General features: G+C 35.4%; 1 protein-coding gene across 1 annotated transcript in view; it reads left to right on the top strand.

Annotated features, from left to right (window-relative positions):
* Window positions 1-8940, top strand: part of LRMDA (leucine rich melanocyte differentiation associated) — a 673100-nt gene extending 664160 nt beyond the window's left edge. Inside the window, exons 7-8 of the mRNA XM_042862914.1 lie at window positions 8754-8806; window positions 8903-8940. Of these exons, the coding sequence (XP_042718848.1) occupies window positions 8754-8806; window positions 8903-8908 (59 nt within the window). The 3' untranslated portion in view covers window positions 8909-8940. The remainder of the gene's footprint in view (window positions 1-8753; window positions 8807-8902) is intronic.
* The last annotated feature ends 14228 nt before the right edge of the window (window positions 8941-23168 follow it).

Below are 23168 nucleotides of genomic sequence, written 5' to 3'. Positions count from 1 at the left end.
ACAGGGCTTGATTATGCCACTTCAACTCAAGTGTAAAGTACTACCATAATCCAGGCATAAATCCTTCCAGTTTGTAAACTCTTCCCCATGGATTGTTATTTCTCTCACTTAATTCAGTGGACATCACTGGAGTTACTCCTAGCTTGTACCAGGAGAATTAGGCACTCTGTCTCCTGAGTGGTTTGGTGAACAAGACACTCTGTGTGACAAAGTGTGTCAATTAGACTGAAGTACTTGCAGAGCCCCAGTTCATCTGGGATTTCAAGGTAGTTTGTTACCTCCAAGGTGGGGGGTTTTAGTTGAATGTGTCATCCTACTCAAATTCATTAGATGAAAAGTGAGTATCATCTTACATTACATAGGTTCAGCTGGAATGTATACAATGTCAGCAGTATGGGAGAAGAAAACATGTGTTGAATACATCTAGTGTGTCTTGGGTCTCTGAAGGTCACTCCACTAAAGTAATATATAGTGCTAGTGCTAGTGGCTCAAGGTCAAGTCAGCTTGCTTTTCATAATGCATAAACCTGAAGCTTGCTCAGACACCAATCATCTGACCTAAACCTTGGAACAAATATTTTACTAAGTAAATCAGTGAGCATGCTGGCATTTCTATTAACCTTCAATGCACTGGTGACAGAAAATGAATAATGATAAATAATAACTCAGGCCTGTAAATCATGCTTAGCATCAGAGGCAAAAAAAAAAAAAAAGAAAAAAGAAAAAAAGAAAAAGAAAGAAAAAAATAAGGAGTCTGCTGTACTACCATCTGCTAAGCAGGATGAGCCTGTAAGAAGAAACCCACAACAAAGGGAGAAGTGCTCTTTCCCTCTCCCTCCCACAAGTGTTCCCTGGGCTTGAAACTTGGGGGTGGAATACAGAGTGCTTTTCAGAAGAGAGCACTTGAAAGTGAAAAGCAGAGTATATGCAAATTGCGGGGAGTCAGAGTAAGAAGCACTCGGTGAGACAAGTTGGTAGGATTGTTTGGCATGTCTTGAAACGGGTGAAGTCTTTTCTCCTTCTCTTCTCCCACTGTATGACCATTAGCGGCTGTCTGGTGGTGAGCAGAAGATAGTAGACCTACAGCAATTTACCGAGGTTGAGAAGTTGTTTATTTTTTTCCTCCAATACTCTTTTATTTCCTTTTCTTCTGTTTTTCCTTCCAGCTCTTTTGCTAATGATTAAGGTCATGTATCCACAAAATTTGCCTGAAGAAAATGTCGATCAAGTAGTACAACCTGAAAATCATTTAGCTACTGTTCTTTCGCTATGATACCTGCAAATGTTTCTGCTTGATTCAGAAGTGGCCTGCTACTTGTATCCTCTAGATTTTAACTAATATAATTTTAGGGAAGAAAAATATTAGTATTCATGTGTTATAATGTTTTTATAAGGTATTTGTTTAAAATGCTATTTGCACTTTCCAACTTTTCTGATTTTTATTATTATAATATTCTTCTGAAATATTTTTGATAGAAAATATTTTTTTTCTATGAATATATGGTTTAAACCATTTATGTTTAATTCAGTGCTGTAGCTTAGAATACATTTGTGATGAATTGTCAAGTCAGAGAACTTGAGAGCATTTTGCTAAAAGAAGGGAACATAATATGCATTTTATTAGGTTGCTGCTGACAAGAAAATACTGGACACCCATTGAGCAGTCTCATCCCTTTAAGGAAGAATGTCCTATGACCCTTGCATAACAATACAGTTAGAGAATAGGAGCATAAACTGATGTTTGCTGTTCATGGAATAACAACAGGACGTATATTCAGGGCCATTTACAAGTTGATAGAAAAAATGTAACCACTTGTTTCTAGGCTCATACTGTTATTATGCTTTAGATTGTTGGAGGGTCACAAAAAACAAACCATCATACCTAGGTAGATAGCTGAGGAAGAGTAAGGTCTAGGAGGAGAAGATAATTCCTAGGAGGAGAAGATAAACAGAGTTAAGTCCTATATTTAGTGTTTTTAGTTAATTTATTTTTTTCAAAAAAAGGAGTGTCAAACAGAGTTTGAACTTTTCAAAATTCAAAGGAATTCTTTCTTTCCATTGACTCCAGTCCAAAATTGCAGGCAAGATGCATGCATAAAGTTCAGGGTCATATCTGAGTTTAGATTCCAGGCTATTCTTTGTCAGAAAAACTTCCAAGTCCCTGACCACAGTGTACATTTAGTCAATTTCTTTCCTTTGACCAAAATACAAATAAATGCATTGTTTACAAGCTGAACTTCTGTTATTTCAAATGATTGTTTTTGAACAATATTCCCAATTAGATTACACGATAATATCATGTACATTATGGCCACAATCTGACATTCAAAACAAAAACAAACAAACAAAAAAAGAAAGAGTCTACATGGTTCTAAAATTCTTTTGCATGTACAGGTAAAATCATATCTTGGATGCAGCTCCTATTGATTAGAGAAGATTTTTCTCCATATATAATTTTTTGTATGGATCTGAAATCAGCATCTCACCTCTTGAAGTCTCCTTACTCAAAAATAAATAATAATAATATCTGTGACAATCCTAATGCAGGAAATCTCTTGGTTCCAAATCAATTTTTGTTATATCTATTGCATTTTTAAATGTACCTACGACCCTTTCTTGACTTGGTGCTCTGAATAAATTAAATGTAGATACATTACATATCTCGTTCTTAACTAGTAGAAATTATAAGGTTGAATTCTTTGTGGACTCTGAAGATTCTTCTCTCTCTTTGGATACTAACCAGCTCTCATTTGAAGTCAGACATTTAAAAAAACGCAAGAACTACTGACTGTGTATGGGAATTGTTAACAAATGAAAGAAGGAAGGGTAACCTGTTCTGTCAGTATCTAGGACTACATATCATCAAAGCAAAATTCAAAAAGAGTACAAGATGGCTTAGTTAAGAAAGACAGCCTTGGGATATTAAACCACCAAAGGAAAGCCTTTTGAACTGAGTAAGTAAAACTTCTCATCTGTCGTTCTGGTATAGTGTAGGTATGGTGCAGTTCTGTATTTGTAGTCTTTCCAACAGTGCTGCAAAATATTCTTCATGTTGAGTGGTGAAGTTTTACATCAGGCCCCAGAAATATGAACAGGGTCTATACGTGAAATATGATGTTGTAAAGCTGAGACATGACAAATAAACACTTCTACCACTTTATGTTATGGGTGCTAGCCAGAAAATGTTGCAGCAAAGGAAAACATTCATACACTAGATGCCAGTATTCTTACCAACAAGGATGGACATCATAAGTAGCGACTACCACATGATTCCTTGCATGATTGGTAAAACACTTTGTAGATCAGAACATACGCTGTACAGCTCCATTTACATGCAGAGCTGCATCAGGTACTGAGCACGCTACATGTGAAAAGATATAACTTTAAAAAACCTTTGTGAAACCAAAGTGGAATTGGTTTTGAAGCAGGTATTATAAGTGTCATACTGACTATTTTCAATTTAGTACATTAATTAGTTTATCTCCCTCAGCATATCTAAAGCCGTAGTTGATTCTTGTGGCTCACATGCTGTGGAATACAAGGGAAGTTGTGGAAAGTCTGGCATTTATGTCACTGCCAAAGTACTATGTGTTTAAAATCAGCTTGGAAACTAAGGCAAATTATAAGTGAAGAATACTGCCATAAGAAAAACTTATGCCAAATTGCAAATTCCAAACAAGTACAACAAATAATTGCAGCTTTATAAACTTTGGCTAAATTCTGTTTTATTAAAGAGCTGTGTCATGATCTTGGAAAAAAGACATCAACAAATTATTTCCCTAAATTGAATGTATGGAAACCACTCCTAAAGAGAAAACTTGTTATCCTCAGAAATTAGGCACAGTTAGCTGCTGCACTATACAATGAATTTTGCAGATTTCCTTAGGAAAAATCAGCCTTGTACAAAAGGAACCATCATAAATATAATTTATTTTGTCCTTTTCTACACCCTAACTTGCCCTTGAGAAGGCATTGTCCATTAAGCAAAAGTAAGCCTAGCTTGTATGCGTTAGGTATTTGATGTTGACCATTCCCAGCAAAAGACCAAAAAAAGAATTTCCAGGTTGTAATCTTCTATAACTGGATTGGTAATATAAATTTTATATCTCATTGCTCAGACTTTTCCTGAAAAAAAAAAAAAAAAAAAAAAAAAAAAATAATTTGAGCAAGAATGAATAAATTTTAAAATAAGTCAAAGAAAGAAAGAAAGAAACAAACAAAAAACAAGCAAAAGGCAATTGAAAATATGGGTGTGAATAAGAGTTTATATTATTTTCTTTGTACTTTATTAAGCTGTCTCAGTGCCTGAGGTTTCTCATAGGTTGCTCACAATTTTTAAGATTTTCTTTTTGTGTGTGTGTGCTTGAAATGAACTATGGATTAAAATAATAATTCAATCAGTATATAATGAACAATAAATAGATATGGAAATAATGATAATGTATATGAATAGGCCTGTCCTTACTGAACATGCAGTCACAACATGACCTTGAATATTCTTCTAGAAACTGGAAAAGGAATGGAAAAATATTGAAGTTTTCAGTAATAATTGAACTCAAGGACAAAAAGATTATTTTTTTTTCCTCTAATGTCAGCTGTTCATAAAAATTTATACTCTGAAAAGAATGCACGAGTGAAGAAGGTTCCAAGTAAAGGAAATCTGTTTTCCTTTGAAAATTGCCCTCTTGGGTAATTGACCTAAATTTGGCTATATTACAACAGAAAGGTTTTTGTTTATTTTTATTTTTTTAATGGTTCTTTAAGGTCCAATTTGAACTGCTTTCTTGTATATTAAACTGTTCAAAATACAGTATGTTTACACGGAAAGGGCAGGTATGGGGCCAGGGTCTTTTCAGTTATGCTCTGTGACAGGATGAGGGCCAATGGGCACAAAGTTCCATCTGAACATAACGAGAAATTTCTTTACTTCGAGGGTGACAGAGCACTGGAACAGGCTGCCCAGAGAGGTTGTGGAGTATCCTTCTCTGAAGATATTTAAAACTCACCTGGGTTCTTCCCTGTACAAACTACCCTAGGGAATCTGCTTTAGGAGGGGATTGGACTAGATGATCTCCAGAGGTCCCTCCCAACCCCTATGATTCTGTTGTTCTGTAAAGGCAAATATTTGTTTCATAACAGATTTTACAGGCAGCTGGCAGTACATTTACCTCATGATTTATATACTGAAAAATGTCTTTTATATGATATACGTGCACCTAGCTCTTTAAAGAGAATACAGTAGTGTTTAGACAATTGTTGTGTATGTTTCTGCATCCAAAAATTTGATATTTCCAAGAACAATAATCATGGATTGGCTTTAATATTAGGACAGAAGAGAGAATAAGTGCCTCATGACATTGTGTATTTCCTAGCTTACGTTTGAAAATCCCCAGGTTAATAATATTCATTTTACCTTTTAGAACTTCTATGTGCTCTCTGAATTCTTCACATGTCAAATACCCAAAGATAAATAAGCCATTATCCACATAAATAATAGCCAGAACTTTCAAAAATTACTTACATTCAAATTAAACAGCAGCTTCTTATGCATCAATGTGTCTATAACTGATAGCTCTAGAATTCCTTTCACAAATGAATTATTGGCCCTTCAATAATTTCACGTGTATTTACAGGCAAATGAGATATATGGCCTCTACAGACATCTCAATGAACACAATCATGGTATCACAATAGATCATTTTACACTAGTGTATGTTCAGCTCACATAATTTACCATTGGTAGGGCTAGGATTAGCACGGCTAGATTATATGGATGCTGCATAGGACAGGTTTGGTGCATTATGCTGATGCTTTGGACTTTAAAATGTTAATATTGCAAATGAAAGGTACACTTTGTGTATCATAAATCTAAATGTCTGTTCTTCCTATGTGCCCAATAAATACACTTCTCATCAACTTTTAATTATGCTATTTGCATTTTTCTGTCCTGAAGAGGATAACACTCTGTAAATCATCCACTTCTAAAGTACACTACAGCATAAGTTTAGTTAATTAAACCATATATTTTATTAGTACTTACACTTCCATCTTTTAAAACTATGCGCACTGACAGAAAAAATAATATAGAGAGGTTTGTTATTTATTTATTATTAAGATTTATTTTATTTATTACCATGACAATATTAAAAAAATTTAGCAGGGTTAGATGTGCATATTGCCTAGTAGCTTTTATAATAAGAATATCCAGCCTCAAAAACTTATTGTCTATCTACTGCGACAAGAAAGGGATACTTCCTGAACATGTTGACTTTCCCATAGAGCCACTTTCGCATATTTAATGCTCGGCATTTTCAGAACTTTATTAGATATATTCTCATCGAGTAAAAAATTTATTATTTTGATTCATTAAATAATATCTCCTAAAATGAAATTCGCATTTTGAGGAATTAGGAGATTTTTTTCCTATTCTTCTTACTTTTGAGTTTCTATTTGTTTATTGGATCAGCTTCTGGTCCAGTGTAGGTGCTAGCATAGCGGGAATAGAGTAGAGTCATTCCTATTTGAGGATTCCAGGAGAAGCCATGACACATATGAAAAATAATTTAAAAGTATTGTGACACAGTAGTATTATTTTTGTAAGACATTTGAACACTGTAGCACCAACAAGCTTTGATCGAAACAGTGTCCCCAACTATTTGCTGCTCAGATGCAAAACAAAATAAAAACAAACAAACAGCAACAACATCAACAACAACAAAAACAACAAAAAAAGAGAGTCCTTTTACATCTGGCTAAAATTACGAGATTTTGGCTTATATTTGATATAAATAAGACTCCCAATTTACTTGAATTTGATATGAACTTTGGTATTATGAGGGATTGCTCTGTATTTGGTTCAGTCTAAAACAGCGTATGAAGATTCTTTATTTAAGAATGACACAATCTTCTTTTTCTCTTAATTACTTAACTAGGGCAGCTAAGAATCCCATACGATGCTTATGCCTCTCAGGGTGCCTGTGCTTTATTGATAGCATGGGCTCTTCCGTAGAGTACATGGCACTATGGCTAAGATCAATCTGGCCTAGAGCTCTGAATAAGTGTGCCTGGCTCTAAACTCAAGCAGGAGCATTGCAGCTTGCTGCAGACTATGGCATTTATTTAAATTATTATCACTAGTCATAGAGGATCAAAGCAAGGAGAAGCTACTCTTTCATTCCATGGCAGGGAGGGCAACATACTACTCCTAAGGCAGACATTGCCTCTGTAATGGATGCCAGTGGACCGGGACTGCTTGCTGATGTTCTAAAGTCAACAAGCACCTACAGCTCTGTCTGCAGAGGGTGTGTGTGTTAGGACCTATAATCTTCATGTGGTTTACATGGTGGTTGTGGGCTGAAGGAAACTGAGTGTATTGGAATGGAATGAGCCTGTGCCAAGCAGCTTCTCTTCTACTTTTCTCACTTTTTACAGGCATCCTTTCCATCTTCAGGGATATTTTAGATGTGTTTTAAATGTATTTTCTTTCTGTTCAATTAATAACAGACTGTTATTAATTGAAAAGCTTGAAGCAAAGTGTCTTCTTCTCATTAAGTGACTGGGATTTCTCAGGATGTCAGAGTTTCAGTCTTTAAGGGGACAAGCAGCAGCATTTGCCAGGGCCTGGCTCACGCCTTGGTGAGGGGCACAATTATCCCCATTGCTCCACCACTGGGGAGAGCCACACTGCACCCAAACATGAATGTTTAGGGTTACAGTTTAAACACCAAGCACCCTCTCTCTGTCACATGCACACATATGAGTACATTCATTATTTGTATTTGGAGAGCTGAGGAAAGTGAGACTGAGGAGTTAAATCCTAACGGGGATTGCAGGGCCTCAGCTGGAGAATCTCCACAAGCTTGGAGCAATCAAATACAGCTGAGGCCAATTTAAAACAAAACAACAACAAAAAATCTGCCTGGTCTCATAGCAGGGAGGAAGGGGGATTTGTAGGGTTGTTCTCAGAACAATGGCTCTAGAGGTATACATAAGGCATGTGTGTATCAAGGCATATGTCAAGTAGGATGTTTTTGTATATGAGTTTGTATGAGGAAAGGCAGGGTATTTGTTTGATTAAGAAGCCCAGAAATAAATATGTAACATCAGAGCTTTTCATTGTTTAGTCAGGGTGCTCTGTGATCTTCCTGATGTGGCTTTTTTTTTCTTTCTGGCCCTGTGTAAAACATGGAAGTTAGGAAAAAGAGAAAAAGAGAAAAAGAGCAAGTGTATTTTTACTTACTTATTTTCTTCTAAAATATGTAATTCATCTTACCAGTAAAAGCTCCCTTGCTCTACAGTAGGCTTGTTCAGAATGTTGAAATTTAGGTTGTTTGTTAGTATTTAACTTGATGCTGGAATTTCTTGTAAAACTTTGCAAGTAATTCACAATTGCATTTTGTGGATTTCTTGTGAGCAGTTATTGTGCTTAGGTTTTAAGCATACATAGGTTAAAAACTGGTATGCGAATCAACATAGGTGCACTGTTATTTTTTTCCCCAGAACTAGCATATTGATATGTCATTAAGATTTATAACCTTTTCATTCTTAGTCCAATAGTTACAGATTGCCTTTTTTTCTTGCACAAATGCCAATAGACTGTATTGTTCAATTTGTGAAGACGGTGTAGTAAATGTTAACAATAAACTGGCCGTTTTGGGATTTTAGATGGGAAGCTTTGGAGGAAAAAAAAATAACTGAGGGGAAGGGGCTTCAGGTATGTTTTTACACTTGCTTGATTTTTTTCTCTGCTTCCAGGTTGTATGGGAATTACCAAGTCACAGACTGAATCAATGGCTGAATGTCAGGTGGTAAGTGGTTAACCTAGGGAGCTCAGGTGCAAGCAATGAACCTGAGTAACCAGAAAGGGTGGACTTAGGGTCCACCCCTCTTCACCTTCATTTAAGTGTTAGCAGCCAAGGGAGCAGCATCTCTCTAGAGACTGTTATTTTTGAGCTGTTGCCAGTCATGGAAAGAGGTAAGGTAATTTTTCTTTGTTATTTTCTATTGTTTCATACTGTTTATATGTTCGTAGAAAGCACTGCTCTCATTTTTTGCCCTATGTGGGTAGGATAAGGTGAAGCTCAACTGATCATATAACTAATTGTATCATACTGCCTTAAAATGCCCTGCACATACCTGATACTGTTGTAGAACAAATATCAAATTTGACTAGCGTGGTAATTGCACTCAACAGAAATGCATGTCTGTGATAAGTTTACAGTTTGAATTATATCTTTTTTTTTCTTTTACTTTTAAAAGGCAAATCTTACACTATGTTCATTCAAAGGGTTCTGAAGCTTTGTTTTTCCCTAGAAGATGTCCTAGATTTTATTCTTTAATGTTGTTCCTGATTTATTAGATGTCCATGTTTCCCTGGATAGTACCATCTTTAGAGTTATACATCATCAGAGTGACTCATTCCAATGATGTATTGCATTAATACATCATCAAAGCGCCTTGCTCTGCTGTTGCACTAATGATATGTTAGTATAATACATCATCAGAGTGAACTGCACTGATGATGTATTACTTAGGTGGTGATGGCATTCTGTGAAGAAAAGGTTGAGGAGCAGGTTCAATACAGTCACAGGAGAAAAATTAGTCAATATAGAGTATAACTGTTTCTCTGGTAGTGATGCTGATGGTAAATTAGCACCATAGCCCCTGATCCGTACCCTTGCAGAAACACTGCGACATGCATTATCCCCAAAAGAGGAATGAATTCAGAACACTCAACTAAAGGATTTTTACAGAAGAGAGGAGAGGTATAACTATACATATCACTGGAAAGTTAAAGGTTATACATATAGCTATAATTACTGGCTACTGGAAGATTGAATGAATCAAACAGAGCCAGAAAAGGACACGAGTCTGCATATGTTCAGGAGCTGCCTCTGTGCTGGAGAATGAGACACATTTGGAAGACTGAGATATAAGGGCTGTAAGTGAACTGAGTTGAAATGGCTGCTGCTTAGAAACATCTAACAGGGATATTAAAATGTTGCAAAGTATCTAGAAAGGCTATGCCATGATATATTCTTAACTTTTTATTATATTCTTGTCTTAAACATGTTAGGCTGAAGAGCAGAATATGTTGCTGCCTCAGTTCAGTGATCTTTTTATGAACTCAGTAATTGATAAAATTTCTAAGTGAGGTGTGCATAGACAAGTGAAGATAAAAGGCAGTAATACCTGGTCACAGAATCACAGAATGGCCAAGGTTGGAAGGGACCTCAAGAATCATGAATCTCCAACCTCCCTACCATGTGCGGGGCCACCAACTTCCACATTTACTTCTAGACCAGGCTGCCCAGGGCCCTCTCCAATCTGGCCTTGAACACCTCCAGGGATGAGGCATCCACAACCTCTCTGGGCAGCCTGTTCCAGCACCTCACCACTTTCTCTGTAAAGAATTTCCACCTGACATCCAACCTAAATCTTCCCTCCTTCAACTTAAAGCCATTTCCCCTTGTCCTGCTGTTATCTACCCTTTCAAAGAGTTGATTCCCCTCCTGTTTGTAGGCTCCCTTTAGGTACTGAAAGGCTGCAATGAGATCACCCCGCAGCCTTCTTTTCTCCAGGCTGAACAAACCCAGCTCCCTCAGCCCCTCTTTGTAGGGGAAGTGCTCTAGTCCCCTGATCACCTTCGTGGCTCTCCTCTGGACCCTCTCCAACAGCTCCCTGTCTTTCTTGTACTGGAGACTCCAGACCTGGACACAGTACTCCAGATGGGGCCTTCTCACAAGAGCAGAGTAGAGGGGGGCAATCACCTCCCTGTCCCTGCTGGTCACCTCTCTTCTGATGGATCCCATTTGGTCTTCAAATTGTTTTAAAATGTCTTTACACAAGATTAGAAGGATGAAACTGTATGCATTCATAAATAGCTGAAAATTCTGATGAATATTACGACTGAACTACATTGGTATATTTCTAGAAATGATGTGTTATAAATGTCACTATATAAATGGCACTTATTTGTTTTTACGTGCACCTATCTCTCTTCAATTTCTTAGTACAGAATTGCAAGTTCTCTTCAAGTTTAATTAAAGTCTAAATTCTAGGCCTTCTCACCACTGTGATTGCCCAGCTTTACAAAGGGCAGGTCCTTTTCTCTTAACTGTATTGGTACTTAAGGGCTCCCAGAGTGATCTCCAAAGTAAGGTGTTGGAGCTGCTAAACTGTGAGTTTGCTTTCCAGAGGTACGAAAGTGAAAATGTTAAAAGGAAGCCCATCAGAATTGTAGAGTGCCGAAAGAAGTTGTTACATATGGATTTTATTTATTTAATATAATAGGCAGGCTGTGACATGTATTTTGTTTTCATTTGGTAAAGAAAAATAACACAGGCATGAAAACAGTTGTCATTCTGCTCATGTTCGCTCTGAGCTGGTTCTCTCATTATCTCCTTCATTCTTGTGCTTCTTAACTTCTTCCTCCAGTTTTTCACACTCTTTTGCATGTAAGCCTGGTTTAATGTCTTTCTTGTAGCTGCTGCACAGGTTCTGCAATTCTCTGTGTCTTATTTCCCATTCCTGGGTATGCCTTCACCTGGTGTTGTCTGGTGAGACTTTCTTGGGTGTGTCAGAAATTATACAGGCCCTATGGGTGTGAGCACCCTATGCAAGAGAGCCTGTGCACAGCATGGTGCTGCTCTCCCTGCCTCAGAGCCATACTCTGGCTGTGTAGACAACACATCAACTCCCAGGCAGGTTGCCTTTTAACTTTGAAACTGAGAGAAATTCTCTTTGTGCTCTGTACCTTCGAGTACTTCCCATATTTACCATCAGCCTCATTCTTGATGCCAAACATAAAATGAATAAATGAAACAGCCTCTGATTTTTTTCTGTCTGGACTTATTTGGATGGTAGTAATGCTGTAAGGGAGGACAAGCGTGCCATCCAGCTGTCTGAAATATGAATTAGCTTTTTAGAATGAACCATGTTGTAACAGTTCCTAAAAAGTCACGATGTCATGTGGCAATGTTCCTGATACAGCAAATCATCGCTTATCTTTTCTTTCTTATATTGTTAGATTCTATTCCCAGGGACTGAAATTGCTGTTTTAAGCTTTTATTTGGAAATTAATGCTTCAGAGTTGCTCAATATTTATATCACTACTGTAGGTATCTTCAAAGTAGCTTTCTTCTGATCCTTTATGATTTCCCCATGAGAAACAGAACAATATAAAATATTTTAGAAGGTATCATGAAAATAGCAAACTTATTTTAGGTCCACAGACTTCTGACATATATATTAGACAAAATAAATGTGATAACATTCCAGAAAATGCAGCAGAAACAGATGAAAAATTTCTTAAGTGGTGTTTAAAAAAATATTGAAAATGATAATTCTGATCACTGAAATATTGAAAATATCTTTCTAATTATCCATTTGTGGATTTGTACTGTTGTCATGTAATTGCAAAGAAGGCGTAATGAAGGAAGCTGTAAATATCCTGAGAATTACTAAGGTTTCTGTGGGGTGTGTATGAAATAGTGTGTACCTGTTTGCTTGACTTCTGTACTCCTGTTGGCAGTAATGGCTTTTAATAGTGTAAGATCTGGAACATACCCTTTGGGGCTGGACAAACCAAGGCTGTTTTTACATGGCTTATGTGTATGTGTTTTATATCATCTGAGACAATCTGCCATAACAAAGGACAAAACATGATGTTTTATTTTTTTATAAATAAAGCTTTTGTTAAGATAGAAATTGCCAATTGCAGAAATACAGACATTCATGATTTATAAACAATAAACACTCCTTCTGGCAGCCTGCCATGCAGGTCCTTTTCTAAACTGTGAATGAGAAATGATGTGGAAGTTACAAACAGTACAGCTAACAGACCCGATAGGGTTTGAAGCAATATTGGTGGCAACCCAAATGCATGTTAGATGCTGTTAGGTTTGAATAGTTCAGAGATATAATACAAGTACCTGGAGGTGTCTTTATCAATGAAAAGTAAAATGAAATATAGTCTTACAGCTGTGTGGTAAAAGCAGTACATCATCTGAGACTTTGTCTTTCCAGTCTTTGATGTAATGTGAGGATGTAGATAAACAATTAGTTACCTGCACATCTGGATTTCAGGTGATTGAAACTTCAATAAGCTTTATGCTTAACTGCAATGTTGCATAATTTTTTTGCATAAATTTTAAGTGAAAAACTGTGGGAAGTTTAGGCCTCAGACATGCCGTGTCTGGCAAACAGTTGGACCACTCGCTTCTCTGAATCAGGCATCCAGCTCTAACAAGTCAATTTGTTCTTTTTCTGGCCTCTTCTGACTTAGCTTACTTGCTTGGATTCACCTGTGATGTTTCCTTCCTCTTGTGGTTACCCTGCCAGTGAAAAGAAGATATCCAACTTGAAATGGGTAACAGCTGCCCAATATTATGTTCACATATTGCTCAGGCTTCTTGAGTGAGTGGGAAGAGGTGCTAACTGTTCAGGGTTTTCCATTTGATTTCATATATGTAAAACTTATTCAAATTTGATTTGGAGGAAAAAGCCATTTTTCAAAAGTGTTTGTGCTTCTATCTGGATGCCACACTGCTCTCATAGCATTTCTGAATGTGAGTACTTGCATGACTATACTGGTAGGAGATCCAGTGCTCTCTAATTGCTTTGAGATATTTGGGTTTGATTATGCTCTAGCATTTTCTTGTCTACTCTGACAGTTTTCCTGTGTAAATACCTATTGTTTTATAGCAGTATTTTTGTTTGACTTGGTTTACTGACACTGCACAAAATAAATATATATGATCTTGAAGAAGTGAGCCGTTTACTAAAGTTCAAATATTTATTCAGAATAAGTCTTAATTTTTGAGAGAAAGTTAAGAAGCTAAAGACTTCTAATTTATTCTATTATTATTTTTTTAGATAATTTTTTTAACTTCTCTATTTATAACTTATATACTGAAATTGCAATTCTCCATTGATTAAAAATGAAAAAGTCCATTGTTGTTTTTTTTTTTTTTTTTGTCATTTTAGTGTTTCAGATATGGTTTGTTACACTGGCTAAAGGCCTGAACAGAAGCTCACTGAAGTCAACGGAAGTCTTTCAGCTGACTCTTATCAAACACTGGATCAAATACTAAAATGCACCTCTTTCTACTTAAGTACAGCAAATCCTTTACAATGTTATCAATAAGGGAATGCTGTGAGAGAAGAACAAATTCATATGTATACATACATTTTTTGCTCATGAATGTTCCCTTAGGGTAGGGGACAGTATAATAGTGTAGCAAGCATTGCAATAAATCAATTTTTAAATTTAATTGCATATTTTGTTTTTATGACATGTCGGTCCATTAATAGGTAAATATTCATAAAACAGATTAAAAATTGCAAATCTGCCAAATCAAATATTTAAATATGGTCATCCCTCTGCTGAATATAAGGATATGAAGTTCCTAATTCGGCTGGAATAAAGAACAAAAGTATTTTTGCTTTCATTAATTGAATATACATTTCCAAAAGTGAATGATGAGCTGTGATGTGTGTAAAGAAAGTCTATCTCAGTACTTCAAAAATTAGAATGTTTATTTAAAATTGGCAACGCTAACATAAATCTCAGTCATTCTAGCTATGATAATGTCAATTTACATGTGTAGTCATTCAGTAAAGAAACTGCAGAACCTTACTTAGCTAGCAAGTTTCACTATTTAATCATTCATTAATTAGCAAACTGGGTTAATTAGTAGTCTGACATTAATGATTTTTTTCATTCACTGACTTCATTGAATTGCTAATTCATTGTGTATTAACCTCTTGTAACCAAATTTGGCTACTTCGAAGGTAACTTACATAGGTTCCTTTCTTTGCTGAGTTATTACTTAAGTCCGTTGGTAATGATTCTCTAGTTGTGTCTATTTCATTATTTTCTACATTACAATCATGATGTAGTCTCTTGTTAATAATTGAATAAACTCTTATCTTTCTCGATTTTTTTTTTTTTTTTTTTTTTTTTTTTAAGCTAGGTATCCCTTATTTAATAACGTCATGATTAGTATATCTGTTCCAAACCTCAGTTTATATGTGTATGACCCAGTCTTATTGTCATGCTAGGTAAATTAACCCTGTTCTTGACAACTATGTTGAATGTAACAGGCCAATGCCTCTTTACTTTGAGGGTGACAGAGCACTAAAACAGGCTTCCCAGGGAGGTTGTGGAGTCTCATTCTCTAGAAACATTCAAAATGCACCTTGACACCTTCCTGTGAAACCTCTGTAGGGAACCTAATTTAGGTGGTGGACTAGATGATGTTCAGAGGTCCCTTTCAACCCTTATGGTAGTGGGTTTTTTGTTTCATTTCCCCATACAACTGAAAAATGAGATGTTCCTGTAATGTCTATAGCCATTTTGATATCAAAAGGAACTATTGTAAAAAGGGAGGGGAAAAAAAAGTATCTCATCTAGGCTGCAACTTTATTGTTTCCTTTGGGAAGTAGGTGATGCCATTGTGTCAGAATATACGTTCAAATGTAGAATATGTTGGAAAGGTTTCATTCTTTGGATGTATGTATGTGTAACAGAATAATAAGCTTTTAGACTTGTAAATGGTTGGTTTCGCAAATTAGTAATTTCATTCCAGTGTTTGGTTTACATTAATGCCTAAATGATGATGTCAGCCAGGTTTGAGTCTCTTTCGTATTAGCTAATGTAACAAGGAATATCCTGTTTCATTCAATAGTATTACTCCCTCCCCACACACAGAAGGAAACACTGGGTGTATAATATTATTTTCAAAAGGAGTAAGCCAATTTGTTAAAAAGACTTATTTGCTTTACTTTTGATTACTTCAGCCTTTTCTAGAATCATAGAATCACAAGGTTGGGAACGACCTATAAGATCACCTAGTTCAACTGTCTTCTCATTACCACTGCTACCACAAGCAACTAAACCATATCTCACAGCTCCTCATCCAGATGCCTCATGAACACTGCCAGGGATGGCAACTCTACCAATCATAGAATGGTTTGAGTTGGAAGGGACAACAGGAATCTTTGAATTCCAACCTTCCTGCCACAGACAGGGCATCCAACCGCTAGAACTCATACTAGACCAGTACCCCATCCGACCTGGTCTTGAACACCTCCAGCAATAAAGCAGCCACAGGCTCTCAGGGCAGCCTGATTCAGCACCTCACCACCTCTCTGTAAAGAACTTCCTTCTAATAACTGAGTACTTGGGCTGCAGAAGTTTCATCCAAAGAAAGCTTTTAAAAGCCTTTATCTAAGAGACTGAAGACAAAGTATTCCTGGAAATTAAATTACTTCCAAATTTTCTTTTATCTCTTCAGCATACTACAGAATAGTGCTTTTTAAGCCTGAAATTTTATTTTATACAGAAGTTTATCTGGTACTGGCCTTTCATTCCTTAACAACATGCTCAACTAAGTATGAAGCATTGGAAATTTCTTCAACATCCTGTATCAGCCTCTGTCACCTCATCTCATTATTGCTATCCCTAGTTCTTAAGTATTCAGGAGATAAGTCCCCACATGTTTCTATGTTCAATATGACTTCAGCTTGATGTCAGACATTTCTGTCAACAGTGAACAAAAACTGTTACAGAAGTTCTAAACCATGCATACAGCTAAGAGCAAATCTAATGTCCGTACAATAAATTTCCTGGGCTTCAAGATGCTTTTTATCAAAGACAAAGTAAATCACAAAATAAAATGATAACAAAGTAACAAGATTGAGACTTGAGGGAGATGAGTTCCATTTGTGGCCAACGGCATCAGAATTCAGACTGAAAATAATTTGTTAAAATTAGAACTGGTTTAGTAGGTTTAGAATGAATATTTTATTGCATTAATTATCCTGTCATCAGTAAATTGTCTGTAAGTAGCTAGTTCCTTTAATCTCTTAACATGCTTTTCTTTTTTGAAAGCAGAATTTTGATTTTTTTCTAGTGAGCTGAGGTTTTTCTTAAACCCTTGTTTCCTATGTTTGTGACACATTTTTTGATATTGTCAAGTTATCTGACGCTATGGTAGAAGCTTAGCTCTTAGACAAGAGAACTGCGTTGGATCTGCACATCATGAAAGAAAATACTATGAAATTTTGTTCGAAGGGAGCAGGAGCTATTCAGTGTTTAGATAAGCACTTCTTGTTACTAGCTTAGTCTGGCTGACAATCCAGGATGAACCTTTATGCACTACTTCTTTAGAACTCATAGTTATTTGCCACTCTTTCAATATCTTTCATCAAGTACTAAATCTCCTTACTTCATCTCAAAAGTCCATGCTTTTTACTAAACTGTGGCATTTTCAACTAATCAAATCTTATCACAGCTATGATGCCGTAGACTGAGTACCGTTCCATGTTATTCTCTTGTTACAGGCTCTTTTCTCTTTTACAATGAAAATTATGTGGGAGTTTCCCCTGTACATATTGGAAAAAAAGCCTGAGTATGTCGGTGTTGCTTTCCACATTCACAGATAAAATGGTGGCTCAGTATAGTCATGGAGGAGAATGATTACTACGTAACGGCATAGACTTATTGAAGTTTGTATGATTCATAAACTTCTGTGATTGTTTTTGTGAAGTTTTCCTTAGAATACTATTGCACTTGGTTATAGAATGAATATATGACCATCTGCAGTTAAAATATCTACTGGTAAATTCAGTTCATTTTAGTGTTATCTCCTAGGATTTATATATAGGTTAGGAACCAACAATTTGTTTATCTCTCTATTTATTGCTTCATTTAATAGTTGACAAAAGAAATATCATGTTATCGGTCAGATCTTTTCAAATAATTTCTGGGCTGACAATATCATGAGATAACTAAGCATTGTTCTTTCTGTCAATACAGAACTTCCATTATTGATACCCTTACTGATTGCAGAATGCTTTTCATGAGCATGAAGATATTTGCATTGAGGCTTTTGAGTGCTTGACTTCACATCTGAAGAGTGTAACTGACAATGGTATGTTCCTGTTTAAAAAAAAAAAGAAAAAAAGGGGGGGGAGGGGGTAAATATATATATATATAACGAAAAAAAAACCTAATTCTGGACTTCATTTAGTTTCTTATATTCCTATAATTTCAAGGAAAGTAAGGGAAATATTTCTTATTTTGTTCTACTCTCTGATACCCTAGGATTTACAGAGGAAGGCTGTAATATTTATATAATGTTTTTATTATACATTTCTGTCAATTATACACTCTGAAACATGTTCAGAATCATACAATTAAGCTGAATATTAAAAAGTATAAATTATTATAGCAGTAATGAAATAAGGAGCACTATGTTTTGAGTGGTGTAACCAATTATGTATTTCCTCATTAATTAGTTGCATCTGTAGTAGAAGACTTTATGAAACTGAACACATATGGCTGTCTTACACAAGTCTGAAAACATACAACTTCTAAAATATACCAATTCAGTAAGGGTAAGAGAAGTAGGCATGAATTAAAGTCAGAAACCTTTCATATTTCAAGTAGAGGGTAGAGGTGTAAATGTAAAGTCCTGGAACCAGAAGATAGACATGAAAATCTGAAATAAAAGCCAGTGTAAATTATTCTTATTGAAGTGTGTTGCAAATGGAAACATAATTTTTTTTTTTTTTTTTTTTTTTAACTAAATGGAATTATCTTGATCACAAGGCCATTATTTACTTTTCTTTTTGGGAGTGTAATTAGGAAACTAATTAGACAAATACTGTTAATAATTTATTTAATAATTTTCAAAAGGCTCAGAAACAAACACAGTTCTCAATACATGTCTGTGAACTGCATTTGTTTAAAAAAAAAAAAAAAAACAACCAACACAGTATTTTATTATGAAACACAGGGAGGGAGGGAAAGGGGAGGTAATGTGATCCACTTTGGCTTGCAACTCTGATAACCAGTCTTGAGATAAAGAATGTTGTTGGTTAATTCAATAGTAAATAGGTATCTGATTTCTTTGGCCTAGAAGTTCAAGGTAGTTGGATAGGATGTGCACATCCTACAGCCTTTGTTCAGAATGCAAGACTGTGAAAGTTCTAAGCAATGCTGAAATGATTAGCTGGCTGAAATTACATAAATTCTTCAAATGTTTCCTCCAAAATGTTTGGGGTGTCTGGGGGGGTGGGGTGGTGGTGAAACTTGTCCATTAACTTCTGTTTTAATTTTATTCTTTTTAATTTGAAACTGATCTACTGATTTGGAGAAGTGGCAATTTTCTAGAGGCAAGTCTAAAACATATAATGGTGAAAATTTCATTAAAGGATTTTTAAAACTTTCCAAGGTCTTCCTGTATGTTCTACTGTCTCTTATTTTTAGGGGGAAAATTGTGTATAATTTCAAACAGATTGTTTTGTCTGTATAGGATCTTGTGTAGATTTGATTAACACCACACTGTCAAGTCTTTAGGGTCGGGGCAGATTGTATTAGAAGCATGACAAGTAGTTAATGAATTTGCATTGACTAATCCATACAAAGCTAAAGATTTTTCTGTCAGGATTAATGTCCAAAAAAGAGTAGGACACACTATTTGATACATTATCTTGCACTGAATCACATTGTTATTGGACATAAGATTAAAGAACTATGTTATTTTGTTTCCTTCTGTATATATACAACTGTTATTTGCTATGATGCTTATGTATAGTCATTAAATTAAGAACTCATTTAATCATCAATGATGTTCTCTTGTAACTTCTCAGTATAAGGCACATATACTTGCAGTAATGGGATAAATACAGAGTCTGGCACACATCCATGTCCTAATAGCTACTGCTGTGTAGCCATTCAGAATCTTAGAAAGTTTGATATATGCCTTCAATTTGAACAGAGCTGTCAGAAGAGTTGGTAATGAAACATTTTGTGCTTTCAGATGTTGCCTAGATATGTCATGACCAAGAAGAGCTGCTGTTTCTTAAGAATCTAGTGGTCTAAATGAAATAAATATTCTGCAGTCCTGTGTTATTTCAGGAGTCAGAATTTGGTGGAAAATATTGTTCCGATTCTTTTTAGAGGGAAATAAGATGTTGCTAGTATTTTCTCAAAATGGTGAGAGGAGATAATGTAGGCCCCTGGTACTGAAGAAGAGAAAGAGACTGAGAAAGATATATCATCGGATTCAGAACAAAATTTTGTAGTCTATGCAAAATCAATCAGTGGAAAAAAAATTAGTATTGTTGTCATAAGGGCTGTCAATTAAAATCCTGATAAAAAAATTACAGTCCACAACAGCATGAGAATGTAGAGTTAGGGCAAGACATTCTCCCTGAAAGTATTATTATTATTATTATTTTTATTAAAAAAAAGGTGATTGCTTTGTTTAGGACTAAGTCATATAAATGAGTGGAAAAACTCAGACATTAAACACATCTAATGCTGCCCATTTAAACAAGGCAGTTTGTGCTAGTTACATAGAATCATGGAATCACAAAGGTTGGAAAAGACCTTAAGGATCATCAAGACCAACCACGACCTAACCATACTACCCTAATAACCCTCTGCTAACTCATGTCCCAATTGCTCATGTCTCATGAGCAATTCTAAGAGGATACTGAAAAAAAAATGTATTTTGAACACTTATTTGATATCTTCAGTAAATCTTCTTATTATATACAGAGTGTCTATGTTTAAAGAAAACAAAACAAAACCCCAAAAACAGAAAAACAACTGTACAAGATTTCCAAACAACAGATTACTGATTACTGTGTTCCAGATAACATTCAAATTAAATATCATGGCAAGATATTAATAGGAGACAAAATAGCAAAATACTTTCATTTGCAGAATTTTTTTTTTAATTGTTTAGGGATTATTGTTTATTTGGTTTTGAGTTTGTTTTCTTTTTGTTGTTTGTTAAGCTAACAATCAATAATTCTAAAAGAATACATAATCTGGAACAATATGATCTAGGTATTTTAAGAAGAATCAAGACTTTGGTATTGTGATACATAAATGATGAAAATGGCATTTCTGTTCCCAGTGATGCTGAAGAAAAAAGAATAGAGTATTAGGATGTAATAGGGAAAGATTAAAAAGCAAAAGGGGCTGTTCTACAAATCCATGGTATGTCTGTATCTTTAGCATTTTTACATTTTGGTGTGCTGTGCTGAATATTCTAACTTAAAAAAAAAAAAAAAAAAAAGAAAGTAAAGAAAAAAACTTCAGAAAATTGAAGTCAGTTTGAATGTTCTAAGGAACAGAAATGAAAACTACACTGGGTAAGACTTTTCAGTTGAAAAGGTATTGGGGGAGGAAATAAATCAATCCATTCAGATGAGAAACTCTCACCAAATCAAACGCTATCAAGTCCATTACCGGAAGCTGTGTGAATGTAGTGAAAAGTTTGTGTTTTTTATGTATTTGAATTATTTTTTGAGAACTGGTGGTAGATGGAACTTATTTGATTATGAGTCCAGTAATCTCTTCCTCTGACATACAAATGATGTTCACATTCTGAACAAAAGTATCTATAACTGAGTTTGTTTGTTTTATTTTGCCATTTCAGAAGACAGCTATGTCTTCTCTTTCCCCTATATCAGTTGGTCTTTGGGAAATGTTTTGTTGTCTGGGGCCCAAATATAGTTCACCTGTGAATTCGTTATGGGGGAAATGTTTGGCAATATCTAAAAAAGCTTGAGTATGCTCAGTGCTGCTGAAATACTATCCAGAAGAATAACATGGCAATATAAAGGCTAAAAATTAGTTCATGAATAATACTGGCCTATAAGATAAGAGCAATGGAAGGTTGTAAATTAATACCTAGCGCACATCCTTCAAAAGTGGGAAAATACTGAATGTGATTTACCTTGCTAGTAAAGCTGTTGGCTGTGTAGATTACATTCATCATTATCACTTATAACTTCCATCTCACGATAAATGTCACTGGCTGATATCAACCATTTTGGTTCCTGAGGTGAATATGATCATACAGTTCTTGTAAGTAGTACTTATTCTTGTCTCCAGCCTTCTCATTTTTTATCAACTCTCTACTGTAAATGCTTGCCACCTACTTGTGTACCACATGGTACATCACAATGCATTTATGTATTGTATTTAAGTACTTTCTCAGGTGCAATAGCTCTTTTATCTGTGGACAGATCTCTGTAACTTAGGTCAATCAAATGGCAAATAACTCTTCTGGGCAAACTTCAGCACTCCAGAGTCTAAGAACCTGCTCAGGTTCTTATCCCTTCTTGGTCCTCTGTTTCCCATTTGTGACCATTCAACTCATCCGTGCCAAATAATCTCTTTTAATATGACCTAAATTTTAATTATTTTTATTGTGTTTTCCCCAATTGCTTATATGTTTAGTGAAAGTACTCCTGAGTAAAGATTCTTAGTGAAATCATAATTATTCCCTGTGGCTGTTTTCCCTGTAGCTTTTTAGGCTTGGTAGTTTTGAGAGTCAATTAAAATAACACTGTTTGCAACTCTGATATATAAGCTGTTATAGTGTATTGGTTTCAAACTTTCTAAAAATAATCTTAGAGAACATGCATTTGTGGTGGAGTACAAGGAGAATTAATTTTAACTTAGTCATTCTGAAGAGATCATTTGGTATCATGGGACATTCAAAAAACTGGGTAATTTTTCCTTTGCCAGGATACCCTTTTCAAGATGCTGTTGCTGTTTCTTTGAAGAAAATAGAAATGATATCAGAAGTATACAGATAATGTTGCTGTTTGCATTCTCTTAAGCTGTATATAAAATTGAGGCAAATAAGGTAGTGCCCCCTTAAGCTCCTTGGAGCTGTAAGAGGAAGGAACACTCAAAAGTGTAATGGAGGCAACAGTTTTAAGTGCTTCATTAAGGAAATGAATCAGTGCTTTGCCATTAGATTTAGAAAAAGTGTGTTTAATTTATGGATTAAACAATTTATTTTTGACATAAATCTGTGTAGTAGTTAAATATCTTTTGAACGTATTTGATTTCCAGCTAAAGAAAAGGATTTCTCTGTGGCTGAAGAACAGTTATGTAAATCAGAGATCATAACCACAGCTTAGACTATTTTAGTATGACATCCTGAGTACTGGAATGCAGAGAGAATTTTGGAGCATTATGCAATTATGCTTTGTACTGTGTCAGGCCAAAGAGTGATGTGAATTTTGTGGTTGTAATTTTGATGGCTTCATCTGTCCACTCCATGCTTCCATGCTTGCCTCGTCAAATGCTCCCAGTAGTTTGAAATGTTCACTCTGTCAGTCAGTGTCTAC

The sequence above is a fragment of the Lagopus leucura genome, unplaced genomic scaffold (genome assembly GCF_019238085.1).
Source record: "Lagopus leucura isolate 7727_CA_CO unplaced genomic scaffold, USGS_WTPT01 Super-Scaffold_739, whole genome shotgun sequence".
NCBI lineage: Eukaryota > Metazoa > Chordata > Aves > Galliformes > Phasianidae > Lagopus > Lagopus leucura.
This window is presented reverse-complemented; position numbering and strand designations above follow the sequence as displayed.